This window comes from Corythoichthys intestinalis, chromosome 16 (assembly GCF_030265065.1).
Source record: "Corythoichthys intestinalis isolate RoL2023-P3 chromosome 16, ASM3026506v1, whole genome shotgun sequence".
Lineage (NCBI taxonomy): Eukaryota > Metazoa > Chordata > Actinopteri > Syngnathiformes > Syngnathidae > Corythoichthys > Corythoichthys intestinalis.
The window spans coordinates 1049337-1072703 of NC_080410.1; the positions used below are offsets into that span (position 1 = coordinate 1049337).

General features: G+C 40.2%; 1 protein-coding gene across 8 annotated transcripts in view; it reads right to left on the minus strand.

Annotated features, from left to right (window-relative positions):
• Positions 1-22192, minus strand: part of nbr1b (NBR1 autophagy cargo receptor b) — a 127587-nt gene extending 105395 nt beyond the window's left edge. For all 8 annotated transcript variants that reach the window (XM_057860738.1, XM_057860732.1, XM_057860731.1 and 5 more), the window contains exons 1-2: positions 21955-22192; positions 12306-12368 (exon numbers count right to left, since the gene is read on the minus strand). In XM_057860738.1, coding sequence (XP_057716721.1) covers positions 12306-12368; positions 21955-22056 — 165 coding nt within the window. In that variant the 5' untranslated portion in view covers positions 22057-22192. The remainder of the gene's footprint in view (positions 1-12305; positions 12369-21954) is intronic.
• Positions 22193-23367: the final 1175 nt, after the last annotated feature.

Sequence of the window (23367 nt, forward strand, 5' to 3'; positions counted from 1 at the left end):
TATAGTCCAAAAAATACAGTAGCTTTGATCTGGCAAGTGAAGGCTCTGTAGCTCCAAGATCAAAGGTACACATGTGTTAATCATCGTTTCGTCAATCCTTGTTGTCTAGAGGCTGTTTTTGATAGCGTGAGTGTCAAAACGTGAGTGAATTTGAGTGGACTCATTCATTTGAATTATATGAATGTTATAGAGTGATTAAAAGTAAGCCTGAACAATATATCGTTTAAACATCGCCATCGCGATGTGCGTGTGCGCGATAGTCCCATCGCAAGCACGTGCGATAGTTTAAATTTTTTTTAATCCACATACGCCTTGCTTTCTGCTCTGCGCACAGCCTCACACCCTCCCTCTCCCAGCCCTTTGTTCCTCACAGTCACTGCAGCACTTGCATATTAAAGTTAACGATGCTCGTTGTCTTTGATCTTCCCAAAGAAGCAGACATCAAAGCGGAGCAATGTGTCAATCATCGTTTAACAGTTTCTGCAAGGAAGCCGCGCTGGAATGAATGTGTGTGTGTGTGTGTGTGTGCGTGCGTGCGTGCGTGCGTGTGTGTGTGTGGAGACGTTGGGGACATATAAAATGAATGCCAGAAGTGATCATGAGGAGTTTGAGATTTCTACATGTCACTCCAAGAGTCACAGCTAAGGTAGATAAACAGAAGCATTTAATAAAGCCAAGCATTTTTGTACTACGGTACTTCATTCTTGTTCAAAAATGATTTGGTTGAACAGTTATGTTTAAACTGATCATAATTATGACATTTGAAGTGCTTAAAAACCATTTATTTAAATACATTTTTGAAATCACTTTGGGGGAAAAAGTGAGAAAAAAACATGTCTTATATGTATCTCTTTCCAATGCTGAGTCTGAATAAATACATTGACCACAAAAAACACACACCAAAAAAGAAAAAGTGGGGGGGTGGGGGGACGCGACTTTGCGGTTTTTATCGCGGCGGGTTCTGGTCCCCATTAACCGCGAAAAACGAGGGATCACTGTACACTGTGGTGATGGTGAGTCATCCAAAGTCTTTCACTAATCACTTTGTCTGTACTTCCTAAACACTTCCAATATGTACACAATGCCGTATTAAGTCGATTTTATTTCAACAATGCACACGTACAGATCAGGGTTGCATGATAATCACTTAGTCTTTAAGAGTCACGCATGTCTCACACTACACATTTCTGTACTGGCGCTCATATCTTTTCTTTTTCTGGGTTATTTGTCTCACCTTTTCCACACCGCTGTTTTCAAACACACACTAAGTACACGCTTTAAAATTGTAATGTTTAGTGATGATGCTACCCATGTATTTAATCCTTCTATCAACGTCTTAGTGTCGTGTGAATTATGCCAAGCGGTTTACAAAAAATTGCATTCATTTCTATTAGAATTTGATTTATTACATACTCGTATGGCTTCTAAAGAATGTGAATGGTTGATGACACTCAGGACCAAATATTATAACACACATCCTGAGATCATTACTTTCCTTAAGATACTTAGAAATATCCGCATATGACATATATAAATTTTGTTTCATTTAATGTGAATGGCTTCCGATCGCAGGCAACGAGAACTAAAATTATGGAATACATCACCAAATTAAAGGCAGACCTCTTCTTCATGCAAGAATCACATCTAGCCAAATCTGAAGAGAAATATCTTAAACACTCAAATTTTAACTTGATGTATTCAGCCAGCTATAACAGCAGACAAAGAGGAGTATCAATATTAATAAATAAAAGAATCTCATACACATTAAATAGTGCAATTGCAGACCCGGAAGGTAGATTCATAATAGTACAAGCTACCATAAGTAATAAACTGTTCACATTAGTGAACATATATGCCCCAAACAACGAGGATACACAGTTCTTCCACAATATCTTTGGTAAACTGAGTGACATGTCAGTGAACTCAACAATTATTATAGGAGGGGACTTTAACACTACACTTGATCCAAGTATAGATAGCTCCAATTATAAACTCACTAAACAGTCACAAACTGCAAGAACCATTAGGAAATATATGGACGATTTTGGCTTAAGTGACGTCTGGAGAGCAAAACATTTAACAAAAAGGGAATATACCTTTCAATCCCTAGCCCATGGTTCGTGCTCAAGAATAGATTTTTTTCTAGCGAATAATTCCGCTATTAATAATATTTCGCCAAGAATACATCCAATAATCATCAGTGATCATGCACCAATTTCTTTAGCCCTTAAAACTGACTCCCGCACGATACCCCAAGCAACCTGGCGCTGTAATGATTCCTTATTAGATGACCCAGCATTTGATACATTCGTTAAGAAAGAATGGAAAGACTTTATGGAACTTAACGATTCCCCAAACATCTCACCGTCATTGCTTTGGGAAACAGGAAAATGCGTAATTCGAGGCAAGATTATCTCATATTCATCATATTAAAAAAAACAAGAACAGAAGTTGGAAAACGAATTAGAAATGAAAATCAAACAACTGACGGAGGAATTCGCCAATAATCCCACAGACGATACCACAAAAGAACTTTTCAGCGCCAAAGAACGGCTCAATAGTATTCTGTCTAAAAAAACTCAGTTTCTGTTACAACAACTACGATATACCAATTTTGAGCACAATAACAAGTCCGGGAAATATTTAGCAAACCAACTCGAACGTAACAAAGAAAAAACATTAATTACAACAATACAAGATTCAGCCAGCATAATAACACAATCACCAGAAAAATTTAACGAAACTTTCTATAGATACTATAAAAAGTTATACTCGGGGACAAACGATCATAATGAAGACATTGACCTATTCGTTAACAATCTTGACATCCCCCAAATAACTTTAGAAAGCCAACAATTGCTAGATACCCCACTTACCCTCGCTGAATTATGGAATGCCGTAAAGGACATGCCAATAGGTCGCGCACCGGGGCCCGACGGGTTTTCGACATCATATTTTAAACACTTTTGGAATATGCTGGCACCACTTTTCTATAGAATGGTTCAAGAAATCAGTGTCAAGGGTCAAATTAGAGACAATATGAACACTGCAGTAATCAAACTACTGCCAAAAGAAGGGAAAGACCTAAACCAACCAGCAAATTATAGACCAATATCCTTAATGAATACAGATATTAAAATTATTGCAAAGGCTTTAGCTACTAGATTAGAACAAACTCTTCCCACTATAATTCATAAAGACCAGACCGGCTTTATTAAAGGACGTAACTCTACAAACAATATAAGACGCTTGTTAAATCTTATTAATATTGCACAGAATTATAAACAGAAAGCAATTATCCTCTCTTTGGACGCAGAAAAAGCATTTGACAAAGTCAACTGGTTTTTTCTCTTCAAAGTTTTGGAAAAATTTGGCTTCGGTGAGCCATTTATCCGCTGGATAAAAATATTCTACAACGCCCCAAAAGCCACTGTAAACACAAACGGGGTCATTTCACAAAGTTTCTGTCTTCAAAGGGGAACTCGACAAGGCTGTCCACTCTTACCCCTATTATTCGCTCTATTTATTGAACCATTAGCAATTGCAATAAGACAAAACGCTAATATCAAAGGGATCTGCTCGCACACATCGGAACACAAAATTAACTTATACGCAGACGATATACTTTTATATCTAGAAAAACCAGAATCCTCCCTACATGAGACTTTTGAACTAATAAAGACATTTTCACAAATATCAGATTATGCTATAAATTGGTCAAAATCAATTATAATGCCCTTATCAACAAACTCATGGAATCCTGCAAATCAAAATCACAATATTCCAATAGGGAATATAAAGTATCTTGGAATCAACGTTTCACCAAAACTTACAGAATTAACTAAACTAAACCATACACCCCTCCTAGCAAAAATATGTGAAGATTTGACACACTGGAATAATCTACCCATCTCACTTTTGGGCCGGATAGCAACAGTCAAAATGAAAGTATTACCACAAATAAACTATTTGTTCTCAATGATCCCCTTTAAACCCACTCAAAAATGGTTTCTAGACTCAGCCGTCACAAAATTCTACTTTAAAAACAAGAAAAACAGAATTAGCCTTGCCAAATTGCAAAGAAATAAAGAAGAGGGGGGTCTACAGGCCCCTAATTTCCAACACTATTATATAGCAAATCAAATACAATATCTTATTAGGTGGTTATATCTTAACACTGAACAACAGTCATGGCTAGAATTAGAGCAAACAGACTGCAACCAAATACAATTGGCAAACCTCCCCTTTATTAGTTCTAGTATTAAGCACCATAGCTGCTTCAAAAACCCAATGATAGCGTGTACCTTGAAAGCCTGGTGGAGAGGTATGGAAATTACGCAATCACAACAAGCCCCGTGTAAATTCTCACCAATCTGGCACAACCCAGACTTTGGAGTTAATAAAATTCCTATTTATTTCAGCACATGGGATGATACGGGAATAAACCAGTTACAGCATTTGTTTAAAGATAATACATTCCCACACACCCTGGGTCCCGGGGGGGGACGATGGCTCCTTTGCTGGGCTGCGGGAGGAGGGATGGGCTGCGCATGGCCCCCCGCCCCCACGCCCGCCCTCCCTCCCCGGGCTGGCTGGGTGGGGGCCGTGGCCCTGGGTTGGCGCCCGCGCGGCTTCTCCGCCCGTCTGCGTGGCTGTCGCGCGCCCGGTGGGGCCTGCGTGCTGCTGGATGTGGTAGAGCATTCTCGGGTCGGGGGTCCCGGTGCCGGGATTGGCGATGCGGCGGCGTAGGGTTGGTCGCCAACGGGCTTACTCATAAGAGATTCACACGATTACTGGGTTCTAGATCACAGAACTGATTTGTGTACACTCTACCCCTTTCAATCACTTAGCTTATAGGCTTATAGACACCCCCACCCCCATTCTCCTCTTTCACTGGCCAATAGGCCCCCACATGGTGTAAACCGGAAATACATCTCGCTGACGATAGCACCAGCATATTAGTAACTAGTTTAGATGTTCAATGTATTTCTAGTTGTTGTTTGTGTATGTGTTTCTTTTCCTTCTTCTCTTGTATTTCTTTTCTTCTGTCCCCCCATAATCCCTTCCTGTTCGCTGCTTTGTCATAATAAAAAGGTATTTTGAATGATCACAATGGGAGTATGTCAGACTCTCAATGTGAAACATTAAAACTGTTCAGAATCTGGGCACTTAGACTTCCATTCTCTGTGTCAAACAGCTGAACAGGACAGGTTTAAAATAAATAAATAAATAAATAAATAAATAAAGATAATACATTCATGTCATATGAAAAAATATTACAAGATTTCCAGATCAAAGGGGTCAATTTCCTTCAATACAATAAAATCAGGGCAGCCATCAGAAGCAAATTTCCATCACTAACGGGTACGTTAGACCCACCACCTTTCGTAAATAAAATAATAAATATACATCCTCAACAAAAAAAAAATACTTTCAAAAGTATATAAAGCCCTCTCATGTAACAACTCTACTTGCCTACCAATCGAAAAATGGAATAACGAACTTTCGGTAACATTAGATAATAACTATTGGTCCAACATCTGTAAAAATACATTTATAATGACAAAGAATAAGAACCTTCAGCTTATACAGTTCAAAATACTGCAGATGGCATATTACTCAATCTAAAATGCACAAAATGGGGTTCTACCAATCCGATAAATGTACAAGCTGCAACGAAGATACTTCAGATACATACTTTCATGCTCTTTGGCAATGTAAACCAATACAAGATTTCTGGGCACAGGTAACGAAGAAACTCTCTTTCCTATTGAACTGCAGGATTCCATTGTCTCCAACTCTTTGTCTGCTTGGCGATCTGAATACAGTGAATATCTCTATCCATCAAACCCGTCCACTACTAGCAAGTCTAACGATAGCCAAAAAAACAATATTGTTGAATTGGAAAAACAAACAAAACATTAGCATTAACCAATGGCTAAATCTAATCATTGAATATATAACATTAGAGAAAATATCTGCCAAACAGACAAATAAAATGGACAAATACGAACAACAGTGGGAAACGGTCGCAAGAATGATGAACATAGAATAAGGATTCTCTCTCACCTGCGAAGGAATGCCACAAAAATAATAAAAATGTATACATAAATGGATGTATGCGGGGTGTCCAGGGAAGTTGTATGCATCCTTCTGCAGCTGGAAACTGGACATGTTTTAATCCGAACTGTTTTATACACTCCCAACAGCATGTAATAAATAATTTTTCTTCCTTCACAGTTTAGTCGGTCAAAGGGCTTATTTTACAAGGATACTCATAGACAATTTGGTTTCCAGCTACTGGGGATCATATGCAACTTTTTTTGGAACACCCTATATATTACTTATTAGACTTGGAACAATTAAGGAACTATGCGTAAATAATACACTTCACTGGTCCTTGGCATACATCTAATGGTGTTTGATAAACCTCTTCTTCTATCAGCTTTACAGGTGGAGTTTGTTGGCGTCTTGCCCTGGGCCGTCCCGCCGCCGGTCTTGGCCCCGGGGATTTTTGGCCGGGAATTGTCTGGTTGCGTCTGGCTGTGCGGGTGGTCCCGTCGGGCGCGCGCTGGTGTCGTGGGCGGGTGGGGGGGCCGCGCGGGTGCCGGTCCGGGGCCGCGGCCCTTCCCCGGCCGGCCGGGGTGGGGTGGAGTTGGGGTGGGGGCCGGGGGGTGTATGCGGCAGCCATGGTTCCCTCCCAGGTCCGCCCGGCCGGAGCCGCGTCTCCCTGTACCGGCCGGCGGGGTCGTTGGCGGGGCCTCTTGGGGCCCGCGGGGCCTAGGGTGAGGCTTGCTGTCCCTTGCCGGTGGGGTGGACGCCCCCTGGTCGCCGGCGCTTGGTGTGGCGCCTGCTCGGGGTGCGGGGTGGGTGCTCGGTGGGTGGGAGGGGGGTAGGCGGTCGCGGAGGCGCCGTGGGTGGTCTGGGGCGGGGATTGATCGGGGCCCTGACGCTTCTTCCGCCCTGGGGCCGGTGGTTCTGGTGGACGGGGCCACGCCCGCGGGAGCCTGCCTCTTAACTCACGCACTTCTCACTTCGGCACTGTAAATATTTTTCACCCTGGCACTTACATGCTCATACATTTCTCCGGGGAGAGTTGGGACGGGGCTTTACAGTCCCAGCCCGACTCCCCCCTGTTTTTAATGCACCACACACCAAGGTTGTGGGATGGTTGGGACCTGTTGGGGGGGGGGAGCCTCACGGCTGCCTCCTCACCACAGGCCCCGCCATCCCTGCACCTTTTTTAAATGCACCACACACATCATACTCCACAGGAGAGCTCCGGCAAAGGGCGGTGGGACGGGCGGCTGGGCAGAAACTCCATGCTGCGGTCCCACTGCCCCAAGCCAAGCTCTCCTATTTTAATGCATACATTGCACTACCCTCCCCTCACACCCCCATCACGGTGCTGGGTGATGGCTGCCAGTCGGGAACCTGGCAGCCACAGTAATAGGGTGGTAGGTGGGTCCCACACTTTTTCTATATGGCGTGGCTCCCGGGGTGTGGCCTCCCCTCTGCCTCGGCTGCCGGCCGCGGGAGTGGGTTGGGGGGTCGGGTCTCCGATCTTGCATCGCCCCGTGGCAGTTCCTGGGCGTTCTCCTGCCTCCACCTTCCACTCTCTTCTCTGGCTGGGCATCCGCCCTGCGCTCCGTCGTGGGTCGCTGGCTGGGCGCCGGTGTATCAGCGGGGTGTCGCCTGCACCGGCGGGGGTCCCTGCCTTGCCTGGGGCTTGGTGGGCCGCTGGGGGTCCCGTGGCGTGCCGTGCCGGTTGGGGGGCTGTGGCTGTGGCTCGTGGCCCGGGTGGGCGGGCGGGGGTGGGTGTAGGCGTGGGGTTGGTGATGCGTCCCCTCCTGCCATCCCTGAAGGCCCGTTGATGGGCGCGCGGGTGGCCCGGGGGACCACCCTGGGTCCCGGGGGGGGGGGGGGCGGTGGCTCCTTTGCTGGGCGGCGGGAGGAGGGATGGGCTGCGCATGGGCACTTAGACTTCCATTCTCTGTGTCAAACAGCTGAACAGGACAGGTTTAAAAAAAAAAAAAAAAAAAAAAAAAAAAAAAGTCTTTCCAGGGTTAGCTATCAAGTCAGCTATTCAAGTCATCTAGTGAAAATTTCTTAAAAAAATATAAATATATATTTTTTTTAATATCGTAATATAATATCGCAATATATCGCAAACCCCCCAAAAAATCGCAACAATAGTTTTTTTCTAATATCGTTCAGGCCTAATTAAAAGTATGGCATTAAATGTGATGCATGGGCGTCGCCAGACATATTTCACTGAGGGATGTGCCCCAGTATCGATCTGCAGTGCCCCAGTATAAATTTCACCTGTAAAAATAAATAAATAAAAACTTTGGAGTTTGAAGTCTACATAGCATAATCTACAGAATCTGCCTATTTAATATGGTCATACTGCTCTATATTCACTCACTGGTATGGCATGAATTACTGTGGAAACGTCACTGGCTGCAACAAACTTTGTCCCCACGTCCCACATGAGACCAATGTTTACATTTGGAGTAAATTAGAAAAGTGCTTTTCTGCTTTAATTTTTTTTTAGAACCCATACGAAGAATAGGGGTATTTTAGACAAATATTTTTCGCGCATTGTTATGAATGTACTTAAAAATGAATGAATGTGGTTGTCTGTGGAAGGTTTTTTTTTTTTTTATTATTGTTATTTATTTTATTTTTTTTTACAAAATTGTTATTTTTTTACAAACATGCAGCTGTGGACGGAATTATTTATTCCCGACGTATTAGGGCAAGATCCTCTGTTTTAGAAAACCCTGCTAGGTGTAGACATGGCCGCAGAAGCATAAATGGGCCTTTAGCCTGCTGCCACTCCACTTATCAGGGAATTCATCTTTTGATCACTCCTAATTACCACCACCTGCAACTTGTTACCAGCTGTGCATTTAAGGCACTGTCTCCCAAAGTCAGTATCAGTTCGTCAACGATTCAGCACACTCCTGCTCCTGATTGTCCTTGACCGATCACCACTTCAGACCCAGCCTGTCCTGCTTGACCCGACTACGCCAGAGTTCCAGCCCAATCAACTTGCTCAGCCTGTCCTGCTTGACCAGACTATGCAAGCTCTCCATTGAGCTCAACCTGTCCTGCTTGACCCAATTACGCCAGATCGCTAGCCTGCTCAGCCTGACCTACACAACCCAACTGCACCATCTCTTTAGTTCCTGTCCGTTTTCACTGCCTGCCAACACGATAAAATAAACTAGGCCTGAACGATATTGGAAAAAAATATTGCTGCGATTTTTGGGGGGTTTGCGATATTATATTGCGATATTAAATTTTTTTTTTTTTTTTAAAGAAGTTTTCATTAGATGACTTGAATAGCTGTTTGGAAAGACTTTGGATGACTCTCAATGACCACTGTACAGTGATCCCTCGTTTTTCGCGGTTAATGGAGACCAGAACCCGCTACGATAAGTGAAAAACCGCAAAGTTGCGCACCCCGCCCCCCCAAATTTTTATTTTTTTTGTGTGTGTGCTCAATGTATTTATTCAGATTTAGCATAGGAAAGAAATACATATAAGGCATGTTTTTTTTCTCACCTTTTCCCCAAAGTATGATTTTAAAAAATGTATATCTATGTATGTGTATATATATATACATATATATATATATATATATATTAATAAATGGTTTTAAGCACTTCAAATGTAATAATTATGATCAGTTTTAAACATAACTGTCCAACTAAATCATTTTTGAACAAGAATAAAGTACTGTAGTAGAAAAATGCTTGGCTTTATTAAATACTTCTGTTTATCTACCTTAGCTGTGACTCTTGGTGGACATGTAGAAATTACAAACTCCTCACGATCACTTCTGGCATTTAATTTATATGTCTCAAACGTCTCCACACACACACACACATTCATTCCAAAGCAGCTTCCTTGCAGAAACTGTTTTGCAAGTTAAACGTTGATTGACAGCTGCTGCGGTGTGATGTCCGCTTCTTTGGCAAGATCAAAGATACCAGCACAGTTAACTTTAATAAGCAAGTGCTGCAGTGACTGTGAGGTTCAAAGAGCGTGTGAGGCTCTGCGCAGAGCAGAAAGCAGGGCGTATGTGGATTAAAAAAAATCAAAACTATCGCACGTCTTTGCGATGGGACTATCGCGCACGCACACATCGCGATGGCGATGTTTAAACGATATATCGTTCAGGCTTAAAATAAACCCTGTTCTGTTTCACACCTGACATCATTTTTTTTTCAGTACTAGATGGAAATATATGCATTCATAAGCCACGTTTACATGGAGCCAAATATTCCAATTACAATCGGTTTAGATGTTCAAACCGAATAAATGTGTTCCATATAAACACCTCATTCGGAATGAACAGGCCCAAACCGAATGGAATTTCATTCCGTTTCACAGGGGTGGAATATTCCTTTTCCCAAACCGATTAGAAGTAAAATTATATCATGTAAACAGGGAAGCGGAATGGTGTCTGGTTGCGTTCTTTCTGCACATGCTCCGTACTGACGTGGTGACGTCACTTGCAACATGGCTTCCAAGCACAGCGCACCTAATTGGAGTCCGGCGGAAAGATTGTATTTAATTCAAACTTTAATAGAATTGAATATAATTGCTCGCTTAGACGGGCTTAAAACGAGGAACAGTGAACTATTTAAAAAAGTTTACGAGAGGTTACACGAAGCCGGAATAGACCGGAGCGTTGACCAGATTAGAAACCGGTGGAAAACGCTGAAAACCGGCTACTACAAGGCAAAAGAGCAAAACAGCAGAAGCGGATACGACCCCACAAACACAACAAGTGGGTTAATGGTAAAACAGCAGCACTCTGACTATCGATCTCCATGTTTTGCAACGTGACGCTTTGTTTTGATTAATCTGCGCATGTCAGACGGCAGTTGTCAAACGTCCTTTCGGAATAAAGGCAGACACATGTAAACGCTGGATCGGAATAGATGAAGTGACATGTAAACAGCTGATCTGAAATTTCCATTCGGAATGATTTGAATCGGTATGAATAAAAGTCAGCATGTAAACGTGGCTATAGACTGTAAAGTCATTTTCCCAAATAATACCGCTAAAACACAGTATGTCGTTAAAAACCCAGCATACTGCAGCTCCTCAGTTGCCTGCTCTTTACTGTGAATTCTAGTAATACAGGAATATACAGTTTTTCCTAATACTGACTAATACTGTTACACATTTTTACATTGTCAAGACTGTAAAATAACAGTCTGGTAATGGCAATCCTCCTGACAGACTTTTACTGTACTTTCTAGAAATACAGGAATCAAACGTTTTTCTGGATTACGGACTATTACTGTGAAACATTTTTACATTACCAAGACTGTAAAATAACAGTATATAAATGGCAACCCTGCTGCCAGCTCTTTACCGTTATTTTACACTGAACTTTTTTACAGTGTAGCTTTGGGATATAACCTGTAACAATTTTGTACATGCGCTCATCATAATTTCCAGCTGTTTTACAAGCGTTTTATTTGTTACCGCAGTCCCTGTAATCTGTAACAAGAGGTCTTATTTTTTATTTCTATTTGAATCGAACTGCATTACTCTTGCAAATGGATATTAGAAAGTTATTTCCTCGCAGCAAGAATAAATAAGAAAGGAGGAATGTGAGAGGTAAGCTAGGTAACACAAGGTCACTTTTAGGTCACAACAGTTGAGAAACATTAATTACATAGCAGTTACAGTGAAATATTCCCATTTCTGTCCAGACAAAGTAGAGCAGCAGTAGTGAATTGACTATCAACAAGTGATATCCCAATTTTGATTTTTAATACTGATGGTCAAAAAAACCAAAACAAAAAACAAAAAAAATCTTCTTACACAAAATTGTATTTTGGTTTCATTATATATTGTTGAAAGTGCCTTTATGACTTTTAATGATAGATAAGTGCAAAAATAAAACAAAAAATAAAAAAACTGCTTGCTCCCCAGTGCTCTGCTGTGCCCAGTATTATATTAAGTCTAATGATGCCCCTGCTGTATGGTCAACTGAACTTCAATGCACTTTTTTTTTTCCCCCAGGTTAAACTTGCAAAATGGTTATGTTGTTGGAAATCTGAGGTTATTCTAATTTTGATTATACCAAAACCTCAGTTTTGAAAAATAGGTCATTGCCACTAATTTTTCTTTGTTGGGTCACAATTCAACAACTACGGGCTAAATGTCTTATTTATCTGACAACATGTCAACAACACATTCAAAGTAAATCCATGTACTGTAAATCTGTGACACTCACTTTCATTCAGAGTGTTAAATGCAGGGAAATCTCTTACCTCCTCATTCTCTTCATCAAAATAGGTCAGCTGAAGGCTGCATAAGCCAAAGGATCGCTTTACCTATGACACAAACACACTTAAATCAGCATAAACCTATATTTGGCATTTTAAAATACACTATAGACAAGTTTCTTAGGCGAAACATGGGTGGCGCATTCTTTGACATTTTCTGCTACGGACTTCCTGTTTTGACAGAACAACATGAAGTGAAGCTGAGGGAAGCAGTGTGTAGACAAGACGTTAAACAGCAAAATCAAACCAAAGGAACCCACGGAATCTCCGAAAATGGATTCAGCACGATGACGATGTGACTCCGGGACTTTCTGTGCTGTGAATGGTCACGGGAATTCCCAGAAGAGCCTACATATGGTGGGGCAAATAAGTATTTAGTCAACTATCAAGTTGACAAGTACAAGTTCTCCTGCTTGAAAAGATTAGAGAGGCCTTTAATTGTCAACATCAGAGTCAGAATGTGGAAAAAAAAAAAAAAAATCAGATTGTTTGATTTTTAAAGAAATTATTTCCAAATTAGAGTGGAAAATAAGGAGACATATATATATAAACATATATAGGAATTGTTGCTGTGCAGGTACTGGATGCCTCGGAGCTTTTTTTGTGTTTCTTTCAACGGCTATTAAATCAATACAAAAATATTTTGGTGTCGTGACCCGTAGCCATTTCTTCATGTTGTCATCCCATGTTGTGATGATGACAGATGGATGCGATATTTCCACATTGTCTTTTTTGAGGGATTTTGATGAGTGATCCCTAAGCCTGTCGCAATATGAAATAATTCCATTTATTGCACGGTAAATAAAAATGAAGGCGATAATTTTTCCGCTGCCATTTATCGCCTCGCTTGCACCTGTGTGCGCGCATGCGGCTGACGTGCTGTTAAAAGTTCGGCTTCCTTGTTACCAACTACGCAAAATGCATTTTAATTCTGTTTTTAGTTTAGTGCAGTTTAAAGAGCATACGACAGGAGAAAAAAAGTCTTAAATGGCATTATTATGTGAATTAGAATCAAATTTTGAGACGATTCGTGGATGACGTCAGCAGTAGACTGGGCTCATCAGTTTTACTATTCAGCCCATTGAGGGGGAATTATTCAGAACGAGGAAAACGCGACGAAGAGAGCCGCAAAATGTCATTGTTTCAGTCTTTCTACTCCAATATTTTTACAGGATATTCTTTTTATCCAAATATTTTTCCCCAATAGCTATATAAATGGCTTGAGAAGGACCAGTCAGCCCGTCGAGGGGGAACTATTCACAATGAGGAGAACGCGACGTTGAGAGCGGCAAAATGTCATTGTTTCTGTCTCTTTACTTCAATATTTTTACAGGATATTCTTTTTATCCAAGTATTTTCCCCAATTGCTAAATAAATGGCATGGTCATGACAAATAACAGTCTTGTGCTGAATGGAATATGAAAATAATAAAAATGCATTTATTCAGGACGACATGGCAAAATCACTCCATAATGGTCAAAACTGTCGACTTCATCTTTACTGTCGCACCTCCCGAACGATATTTTATGACACCCAAATCGGACATATGTCATTTCCCTTCCCCGGCTTCGGAGAATGTAAACAAACCAGAAGGCGTGACAGCTAGCTGACATGCTAACCCGAACCGAGTGATGTTTCAAAGTCTTCGAAGTGGAAAATCACACATTACTAGCCTGGATTATTTGATATGACGACCCGGTTGTCGATTGTCCTTGCGGATCGGCAAACCGCCCGGCGGAGAGCAATTTACAGTTCGTTCCCCGGAGGAGGGTGGCTGGAGTTGTTGTGCATCTAACGTGCTGCTAATGAGCAGAGGAGAGCTTTTTACATGCCTATCAATGATCAAACGTAAGTAGTCCTTTATTTAAAGGAAGTTTGTAGTGTTTACTTTGTAATCGCTGTATTCATATTTGACATAATACAAAACAAGATGTTTACTCACTTCCTCGTAAGTCCAATGATCCCACAGTAAATATCCACGGTGAATGGGAACCTTTTGAAACTCCAAAACGGCGCATACGTCTCTCCCTCATACAGAATGATTTTTCTGCAGCCGTTTGGCTTGCTGGCGTGATGCGAAAAAGAAACGTATTAATCCGCAAAATCGGCTGAATCCTTCGTCCTCATACACAACAGTACACTGTATAGGGAAGAGGACGTCTTCTACCGTACACGTCACAGCGCCCTCCTCCTCAATGCAAGACCGAAGCCGGAAGTCACTCATTTTCATGGCGCGGGATTAAAAAAACTAAATAAATATAGCGATCGCTTCCACACACATCCAAGCGGTCCATATCATTCAGGGGCATAAAATACCGCGTGTATTATGAAATAAACATGCTTTTTCGTGTCACATGCACTTTAAGTTTAGTGCAGGTAGAGAAAAAAAAGAAAAGGTGACGCTTACCATTGAAATGAAGATGTGAATGGTGGCAAAATATAAGCATGGTGTGTGCATCCATGAACTGGGTCGTAGAATGCCGATCTCGGCCAGCGGTCCCCCTCCTTTCGCCAGTCTTTATAAGTTAAGGTGACAGTTCTTATTGTGGTAACATCGCCTAAGAAATCGCCAGCTTCGTCAGGTTTCAAATCATTTATTCCATCAACTCGCTGAGTGTTCACTGCTGTTGACCCCAGGATCGAAACAGAAAGTAAAATAGTGCTCTCCTGCTCACCGTCAGCCCCGCGGTGCGTTCAGGTACAGCAAAAAAAGTCCGCCACATTAGAAGCCGATTCGTTACATTATTACAGGTACTGTACTGTATTATTGTTATTATTGCTATCATTATATTATTGTTATTCTGATTTTTATTCATATTTTATTTGTTTTGCTCTTTGTAATTGCTATTTGCAATAGTAACAGCAGTTTTTATTTAGGATGTAGTGTGTGTTTTTGGGCTGTGGAACGAATTATTGGAATTATAATGTATTCTTATGGGAAAATCCTGCTCGACATACGACCATTTCGACTTACAAACAAGCTCCTGAAACGAATTAACTCCACTGAGGTACCACTGTATTACACATGGAACGCCATAGCAGAAGCTATGAGGGGAAACGTTTTCATTTGCCTAGATGCTTAAATTATTAAGTGGAATTTTATTTTTCTGTGTTTCTGTGCAGTATTAATATTGTTGTCTTTTACTTAAAAGAGGCATGGTCTATTGTTTTAGTTGTGATTTCCTAAAAAGTATTTTTGAATTTAGAGTAAACATTTATTGCGTTTAAACGGGTGTACATGATCTAATAATATATACTGTATTCTCACAGTGTTATGGTAATTTTTTTTTTTTTTAATTGGGGGGGGTGCAATAATATCGCATATCGCAATAATTTAGGAAATAAATGATCGCACACTAAAATTTGTTATCGCGACAGGCCTAGTGATCCCACTCCAACTCCATTGTTTCGGTTTTGGTTAGAGAATGTGTAAAACGGAAGACGTGAGCAGAAATGCGGAAGTAAAGCAGAAGTACCTCTGAAAGTTGTCTATATAATAAGGAATTTTCCCTAAATGACAACAGCTCGACCAATCTGTCTTTTATCAAGTGCCATCTGAATCATGAATTAAGACAAATACCTGTATCATACCGCAGAAATCTGACATTTTATGGTCTCATGCAAAAATAACCTATAGGAGAAGTAGGACATCCGGGCATTAATAACGTCACCAGCCACAACAAAGCGTCGCCATATTGAAACAGAGTCAAAAGACGAGTCACAAGCAGTTGCTCTGTCGTGCATTGTCATACAAACACGTTGAACTTTTGTCTTATTTGCGGTCTTTTTTCCGTTGGAATGACTAAAAGTTGCTGTGTTGCGGGTTGTTACACAAGGAAGAGTTCGGAGCCGCATTTGAAGTTCTTCATTCTTCCTCGTGAGAAGAAAAGGAGAAACAAATGGCTGAAAGCAATTAATCGAGGAACAGTAAAAGAAGACGGTTCCGTTGACTATCCTCGCCTGTGGGAACCAAAATCCATGCACATTTACGTTTGCAGCCGACATTTTATTAGTGGTGAGTAAAATTTAATCGATTTTTTTTTTTTCCCCAATTAGCTGCTAGGATTCAATAGACTAGGCAGTGGTTATTATTACCGTAACCGGCAACTCGCAAAGCGTTATTTTTCTTTTGCCGTAAACTGCTCTGATTAGTCAATCGGTATATTATTGGCCTGGTGGGAATTGGTTATTTTGCCGTGACGTGTTCACGGCTAAATAACGCTTAGAGGCGAATTACCGGTTACGGCAGAAATAACCACTCCGTATATACTACCAGTTTTCTTAGTTCCACACAGTACATATTCCACGTAATTGATGAAGGTCAACTTACTGGGTGACTTTATGAGGTAGTTGTAGATGTTTCCGAACTCCACTGGAGGCCATTCCTTTGAATGGTTCATCCAGCTATCAGCTGCGACTTTGTATGGGCGGACTTGCAAGCCAATACACGGTAATTTTAAATTGTATCGCCTTCTCGCGTCTGACTGCAGTGACTTGTAATAATAGTAAGCCATGTTTGAGACGTTTTTATGAAAAAAGACGCAAAACACACCTGAAATATATGAATTTCAGACGTTTGTCTCCGGAATGTTTAGCTTTGCGTGACTCTTTCGCATTATAGCGACACGTTGCTAAGTGAGGTGATGTCATCGTGACATCACGCCGGCTTCCGCCATCAGGAGTAGACCATATTCTGTATACAGACCAGCCAAAACAATACACAACAACAAAAGCAATTACATTGGCTAAGGCAGGAGTGCCCAAGTTCGGTCCTCCTGAGCACCTATCCAGCCTATTTCCCATGTCTCCGTTCTCCAACACACCTGATTAAATCATCGCTATCAGGCTCCTGCAGAGTTTGCTAATGAGTTTGCAGATCATTTGATTCAGGTGTGTTAAAGGAGCGATTGTCCCCATGCACAAAACTTGTTAATTAATGCAAGTAATATATAAGCCTAGATACAGTAAATGTCTGAAGGCGGTGTCAGCAGCGTAGCGTAGTCATCTTCTCTGGTGGGCTCTATTGTAGCAGACATAAGGTGAATGATTTCTTCCATTAAAATACAGTGGTACCTTCAGGATAGGAAATCTTCGGCAGACAAAAAAAAATCATTCGGCAAAAAGTGTTTTTTCCCCTTTTATTACAGAATATGACCGATTTAATCTTCGTCAATGGGCAACCAGCCATCCAAAGGTAATTTACCCTTTAACACCGAACGTGTCGGCAGCGACGCGTTTACGCATATCGTCTTTGAAGCTTCGTCACGCTGTAATTACGTCACCCACGTGCCGCTGGATGGTCTCATTTGAAAGTGCAGAAGTTGATGTCCACACCAGCTTTTATTTGAAGTCAATCGACCATGAAAAACGGGAGATAATGTCATTTGAGTTTTATGGTTTTATTGAACTCATAAATATGCATTAAAACGCTGCATGGACCATGTATCTATCTCCATATTTCCATCATTTCTTGTCCTTCTTCACAAAACCGAATGCAGCACAAAAGACTACATATCCCAAGAGCCGTTGTGATGTCAAGAAGGACGAACCAAATGTGATCATTTTTAATACATTTCTGAGCGAGGCCCCAACTAATGAAAGGGAGGCATGCGAAGCAAGCAACGGCCGGTTGGTTTGAACGGGCGACTTTGAAACGTACAGAATGAATCTAAAACTACATTTAACGCGAGCTATTGCATTATTTCATTAACTCAAGCAAGATGAGCCGTATTTGTCGTTTTCTTTGGATGAGTCAGTGTCTCGGCGAGTAGATGTGACAGCAGCGCGCAAACGGCGAAAGAGTATGCTGTGTGACGTTGTGTGTGACGCAGCTCTGTGAGCTGTTCAAGAAGCTTTATTGAGTGCGCAAAAAAAAAAAAAAATAAAAAAAACTTTATTGGGTCGCATGCCTGAAAATTTTGAATTGAACTGAACTACTTGTTAATATTTTTTTAAATGCTGTTTTTCAATGATATATATTTTTTTCTTCACTATAATCTTTTCAATTTTTATGTAGATGTGTGTTCGAGAAGCTTGATTGCATGTATGTATATACTTTTGATAAGGTGATGGGTACAACACTTAAATTCACAGAAATATCCTCCAAACCCTTTTTGTGTTAGATGATTTTTTTTTTCTCACTCTTTTGCACTGTATATAACCTGTTTTGACCGTAGTATGTGTAAAGGCCAAAAACGCCTATAACCATACCTGCTGTTTGTGTTAATTGTCAAGCATAAAACTATTCAATCTTATTTTTTTCTATTGAATGTTTATCCTAACAAGTTGAATAAATATTATCAAGCTTCAAAACGGTTGGTCAAGCATGTTTGGTTGTCAATGGGACATCAACATTACAAATTTTGAAAAATGATTTTGGGATTTTTTGGTCTTTTTGGGACCAAAATGTGGATTATAATGGGTCAGTGAAGAAAACAACAGTTTGGACATGAAGTTCAAGGTGTCCTGAAAGAAGGGACCTAACTTGGCCATTGTAAACAATTTTTTTCTTTGAAATATAAAGGCAACATAAAATGCATGCAAATTCGGCCAAAATAGGCTTAGGTGTTAAAGGGTTAAACACCTACCTATTGAGTGCACATCAGAAAGCACAAAACTCTGGTTCACCCAAAGCAGCCAGACCCTCAAGTGTGTGCACAAGGGCTTATGTAGCATTGTCATTCTCATACATTGGGCTACAAACCAGCTACTTCCATCATATAGCAGCCTACCATGAAGAGTCCTATACAAGGTGCTTTCCAATCAATTCGACCCATTGGGATACATCAGCCCATATATCACCATAGCCAAAATATTAACGCGCCACGATGTTCCTAAGGTGATTTATGTGTTAAATTTAAACATATAAAAACATTATTATTATTCTAACCACATGCCAGCCCATTTGAAGAATAATTAATTTATATGTTCGAATCTCTGGCGTTTATAGCATAAAGCCAACGGAGGAAGTGACATAGCACAGTCACATGAACAGCCAATTGGGTAGCCGTACTGCGCAAAATTCTTCTTGTGATTGTTGGCTTGTTGCAAGCAGCTTTCACGTGCATACCGCCACCTAATGTACAAGAATGTGCAGCAGCCATGCCGCCACCCTCACGATCTATACATCAACTTAATGTCTTTCAAGGATTTCAAAAGTGCTTTCCTTGCATACCTGTCTTCTGCTCCCAGACCCCAATGAAATCCTTTGGAGACAATGCACGCTGTTAAAACTTAAAACAAGACTCTCCTGCTTTCTGACCAGTGAACTGACAGAAAAATGACAATACCGCTCCTCTCATCAGCCGAGGAGGTACTGTAGCTTGCCATGAGGAAAACTGAAGACAACAAGGTCTGAAGGTCTGCATTTATTTTATTTTAGAATATTTTTTAACTTAATAATATACTTTTGTTCCAATTTGCTCAAATATTTTAAAAAATATAAATCATGTTCATTGGATTTTTTTTTAAACCCAGATATCTCAAAGTAACACATTTTAGAGCTGTAATTGCAACTATGGCTGCAGCTATCGAATATTTTAGTAATCGACTAATCAACTGAAAATTCTATCTATTAATCAAGTAATCGGATAAAACATTTTTTTTTTTAGGTAAAGAGCAATTATAAATATACATGAGGAAAAAAAAGACATTTAATCCAATATTGAACCATTTTCAGTCAATCAATGTCTTTATTTACGATGTACATTGTTGAAAACAGCCATCAATTTCATCTCAGATGTGACAAAAAAAAAATTCACTGCTTTCACTCAAAAAACTAGATGTTATAAAATATATATATATATATATATATATATATATATATATATATATATATATATATTTCTTACCTAAAAATGTAATTACGCTTGATAACACACATCACTTGAAAGCTACGTGTTTTTCCCACGTGTTTCAATTTAATTTCCATTTGTGTCAAGCTATTTTTAAGTTCAAGTTAAGTTTTAAGTTAGTTTAAACCAGGGGTGTCCAAACTATTCCAAACTGGGTTGCAGTGGGTGCTGGATTTCATTCCAACAAAACAAGACGACACCTTTTCACCAATCTGGTGTCTTACAATTGTAATCAGTTGATTGCAGTCAGGTGCTGTTTGTTTTAGCAGAAACTTCATTGGTTAAACTGTCTGTGATCAATTGGTAGGAACAAAAACCAGGACCCACAGCGGCCCTTTAGGACCGGTTTGGACATCCATGGTCATGGTTTTTGGAGTGTTCAAAATAAATGTATGATACCTGCTGTATTGGCGCACTTTAGGGACCAGTGCTACTGGTGTTTTATTCAGCAATGACTATTGAGCTAAAACTGACAGTTAGCTTTACAAATGTTTTAATTTTACAGCCTCATCACTCTACAGCGCTGTGTTTTTAGATTAAATAAAGCCTGTATGTAAGGCACGTTAGCCACTCATCGGCAGTGGTCATAGTCAATAGACCTAACCCTCCGAAGGGTTAACATTACTTGAGTGAATGACAGTAATGTTATATTTATTAGCGCTGAGAAGTCTACTGCTTAAAGATGGCGGCTGTTTACTAACGCTGCCCAGACGCGGCCGAGTCTGTCATTTCGCATCTAGTCCTAAATGCTTGCGATATCTATGAGACGCATCGGACACTACCTGCTACCACACTAGCATCATGCGGGCGTAGTTTTTAGCAACGTTGGCGTAGTTTGTAGCGGCTGTCGGCTGCAGTAAGTTTTTTTTTTTTTTTTTTTTTTTTAATTGCTTCTTCCTCTACACACGTGATGTCAGCGCGTTGTCCCGCATTAAAACTAGTCCGGGCAAAATGTGATGCTTAGAGCTGGCAAAATTAAACGATTCCTTGAGGTGAATAAAATTACTCGGATCAGTTTTTAAACTTGAGTTACTCGAGTTGCTCGAGTATTCGTTTCAGCTCTAATTGCAACACCGTGATATTATTGCTTAAGGTTATCATACCGTCAGAATTTCATCATGCCTACTCATGCCTCAACTACACAGATGTTGAAAACACTTTTTCCCCCATTTTGATTTCTTATTTATGTTTTTTTTTTTTTAATTAAATGTAATTGTCTGTGTTCAATAAATGTTTTTAACGTATTAACATACATTTCTATAAAAGGTTTCATAAAAACTTTATATTTATACATTTATAAAACACATACAAAATCATTTAAAATGTTAATACTGTATGTATACCTCTGCTATGGGGACTACAGGAAATGCGCACGCACGCACGCACGCAGCCTAATACTCTCAACATTAATTCATTTATTTTAGAGTCGATTATCCTCACAAGGTTCGCGGGAGGTGCCGGAGTCATCCCAGCTGACTATTGGCACAAGGCGGGGTACACGATGAATCGGTTGCCAGCTACTCGCATGACACGAGAAGACAAAACAACCATGCAAGCATCTCCATGAAGTGAATGTGCTTTATGATGCATAAATATTTTTCAGCACTGTTGAGTTGAAGTGTAAGTCGTCTTGGTAAACGATGTTACCATGAAAATCAAATCACGAAAAAAAAGATTTACGTCAGCCAAAGATGTGGTCATTTTACAGTATATATAGAAAATGAGGGTTCAGTTCAATCGAAGAACGCTGCAAATACGTGGTGGTTCTCATGTTAGCTTACCATGGCCTCCATCGAGTCCCAGCTCTTGGTCTCGGATCCCGATAGGAGGAAATTTTTAGAATTTCCTCTGAAATTCACCTTAAGGTTGATGCAGAAGTCCATTGTGTCACCCTTCCAACGTTTATAGTTTAATACATATTATAGTCGTTTTGTCGCACTGGACGAGGTCGATTTAGGTTAATCTCGCCAGTTGGATCCAGGAAGAAGATGAGACGTATGTTGTGTTTACATCAGCATCCTGGCCACACCCCCTCTGCACCTTGTGCACGGATCTCTAGATATCATATACCCATGACTAGTAATGTCTAAATGCACGTGAGCGCAGTCGATGGTATTGTCATAGGCGGCCATCGTGCAACAGAAGGTTCCTTTACGTGACGTATAACATTTGATTTGTTCCACTAAAATACACTTACCACGCTGCATTTCTAACGGATTTAAAAAAAAAATGTGGATTATAGCAAACAGTACAATATTAACATGGCTATAATCCAGGCTGAATATTGATTTGTTTTAAATTATTTTTTAAAAAAAATTCGATTTTAAATATGCTGTTAAATTACAGTTCGGCTGACTACTATGAAAAAAAAACGTTTGAAAATCATTTTGCAAAAATAGCTATCTACAGTTATTTCAAAGTACATCTCCTTTTGATTTATGTTTTGTTCCACAAACGACTCCTTAAAAACTGGCCGACAAGTGATCATGCTGGTCCCCGTTGGCTCAAAAAGCGCATAAGACATCTAGGCATAGTAATATGTCTATCCATGGAAAGACGAACGCCACTTCCGACTGAACCTGTGAAAAATATGTTCAGTTTATTTCTTTTTTCTTTTTTAGACTGTCAGAGAGATAATAATTCAAGAAAGTCCTGGAGAGCTGCTGTTGTTTCAATTTTGTTGTTATAGCTGCACAATGACAATAAATGCATTTCCATCTTAATTTGCTTTTGTGAAAAAAGCTGTTTCTACTGAGAGACCAATCAAATACTGTATATATTATAATGTTATATCATTATAATATTTATTTACAATAATAATATTTTTTAAAAAGCCATCAATTTTCAATGCCAGTCTTACTTTTCTCAAAATTTCCAAATGAATGATTTTCTGAGAAAATCAAACTTTGGAGTTCTTTTTAAACAATAGATTGAAACAAAAACCACAGAGGTTACTTGAAGATGAAATTCTCTCATTTAGTCAAGTTTTTCATTTTCAAGTCAGTCATTCATATGGTGCTTTCTCAACATGCGCAACTTTACATACCCAAGTGCTTTCCAGAAAACAGAACAGAACAAAAACCCAACATAACATTGAGCATACTATATTTGGAATGTGCTCCCAAAGTGATCAAAAACTGATTTGGATTACACTTGGGCTAGGTTCATACCACATGTCTTAATGCATGAATCCG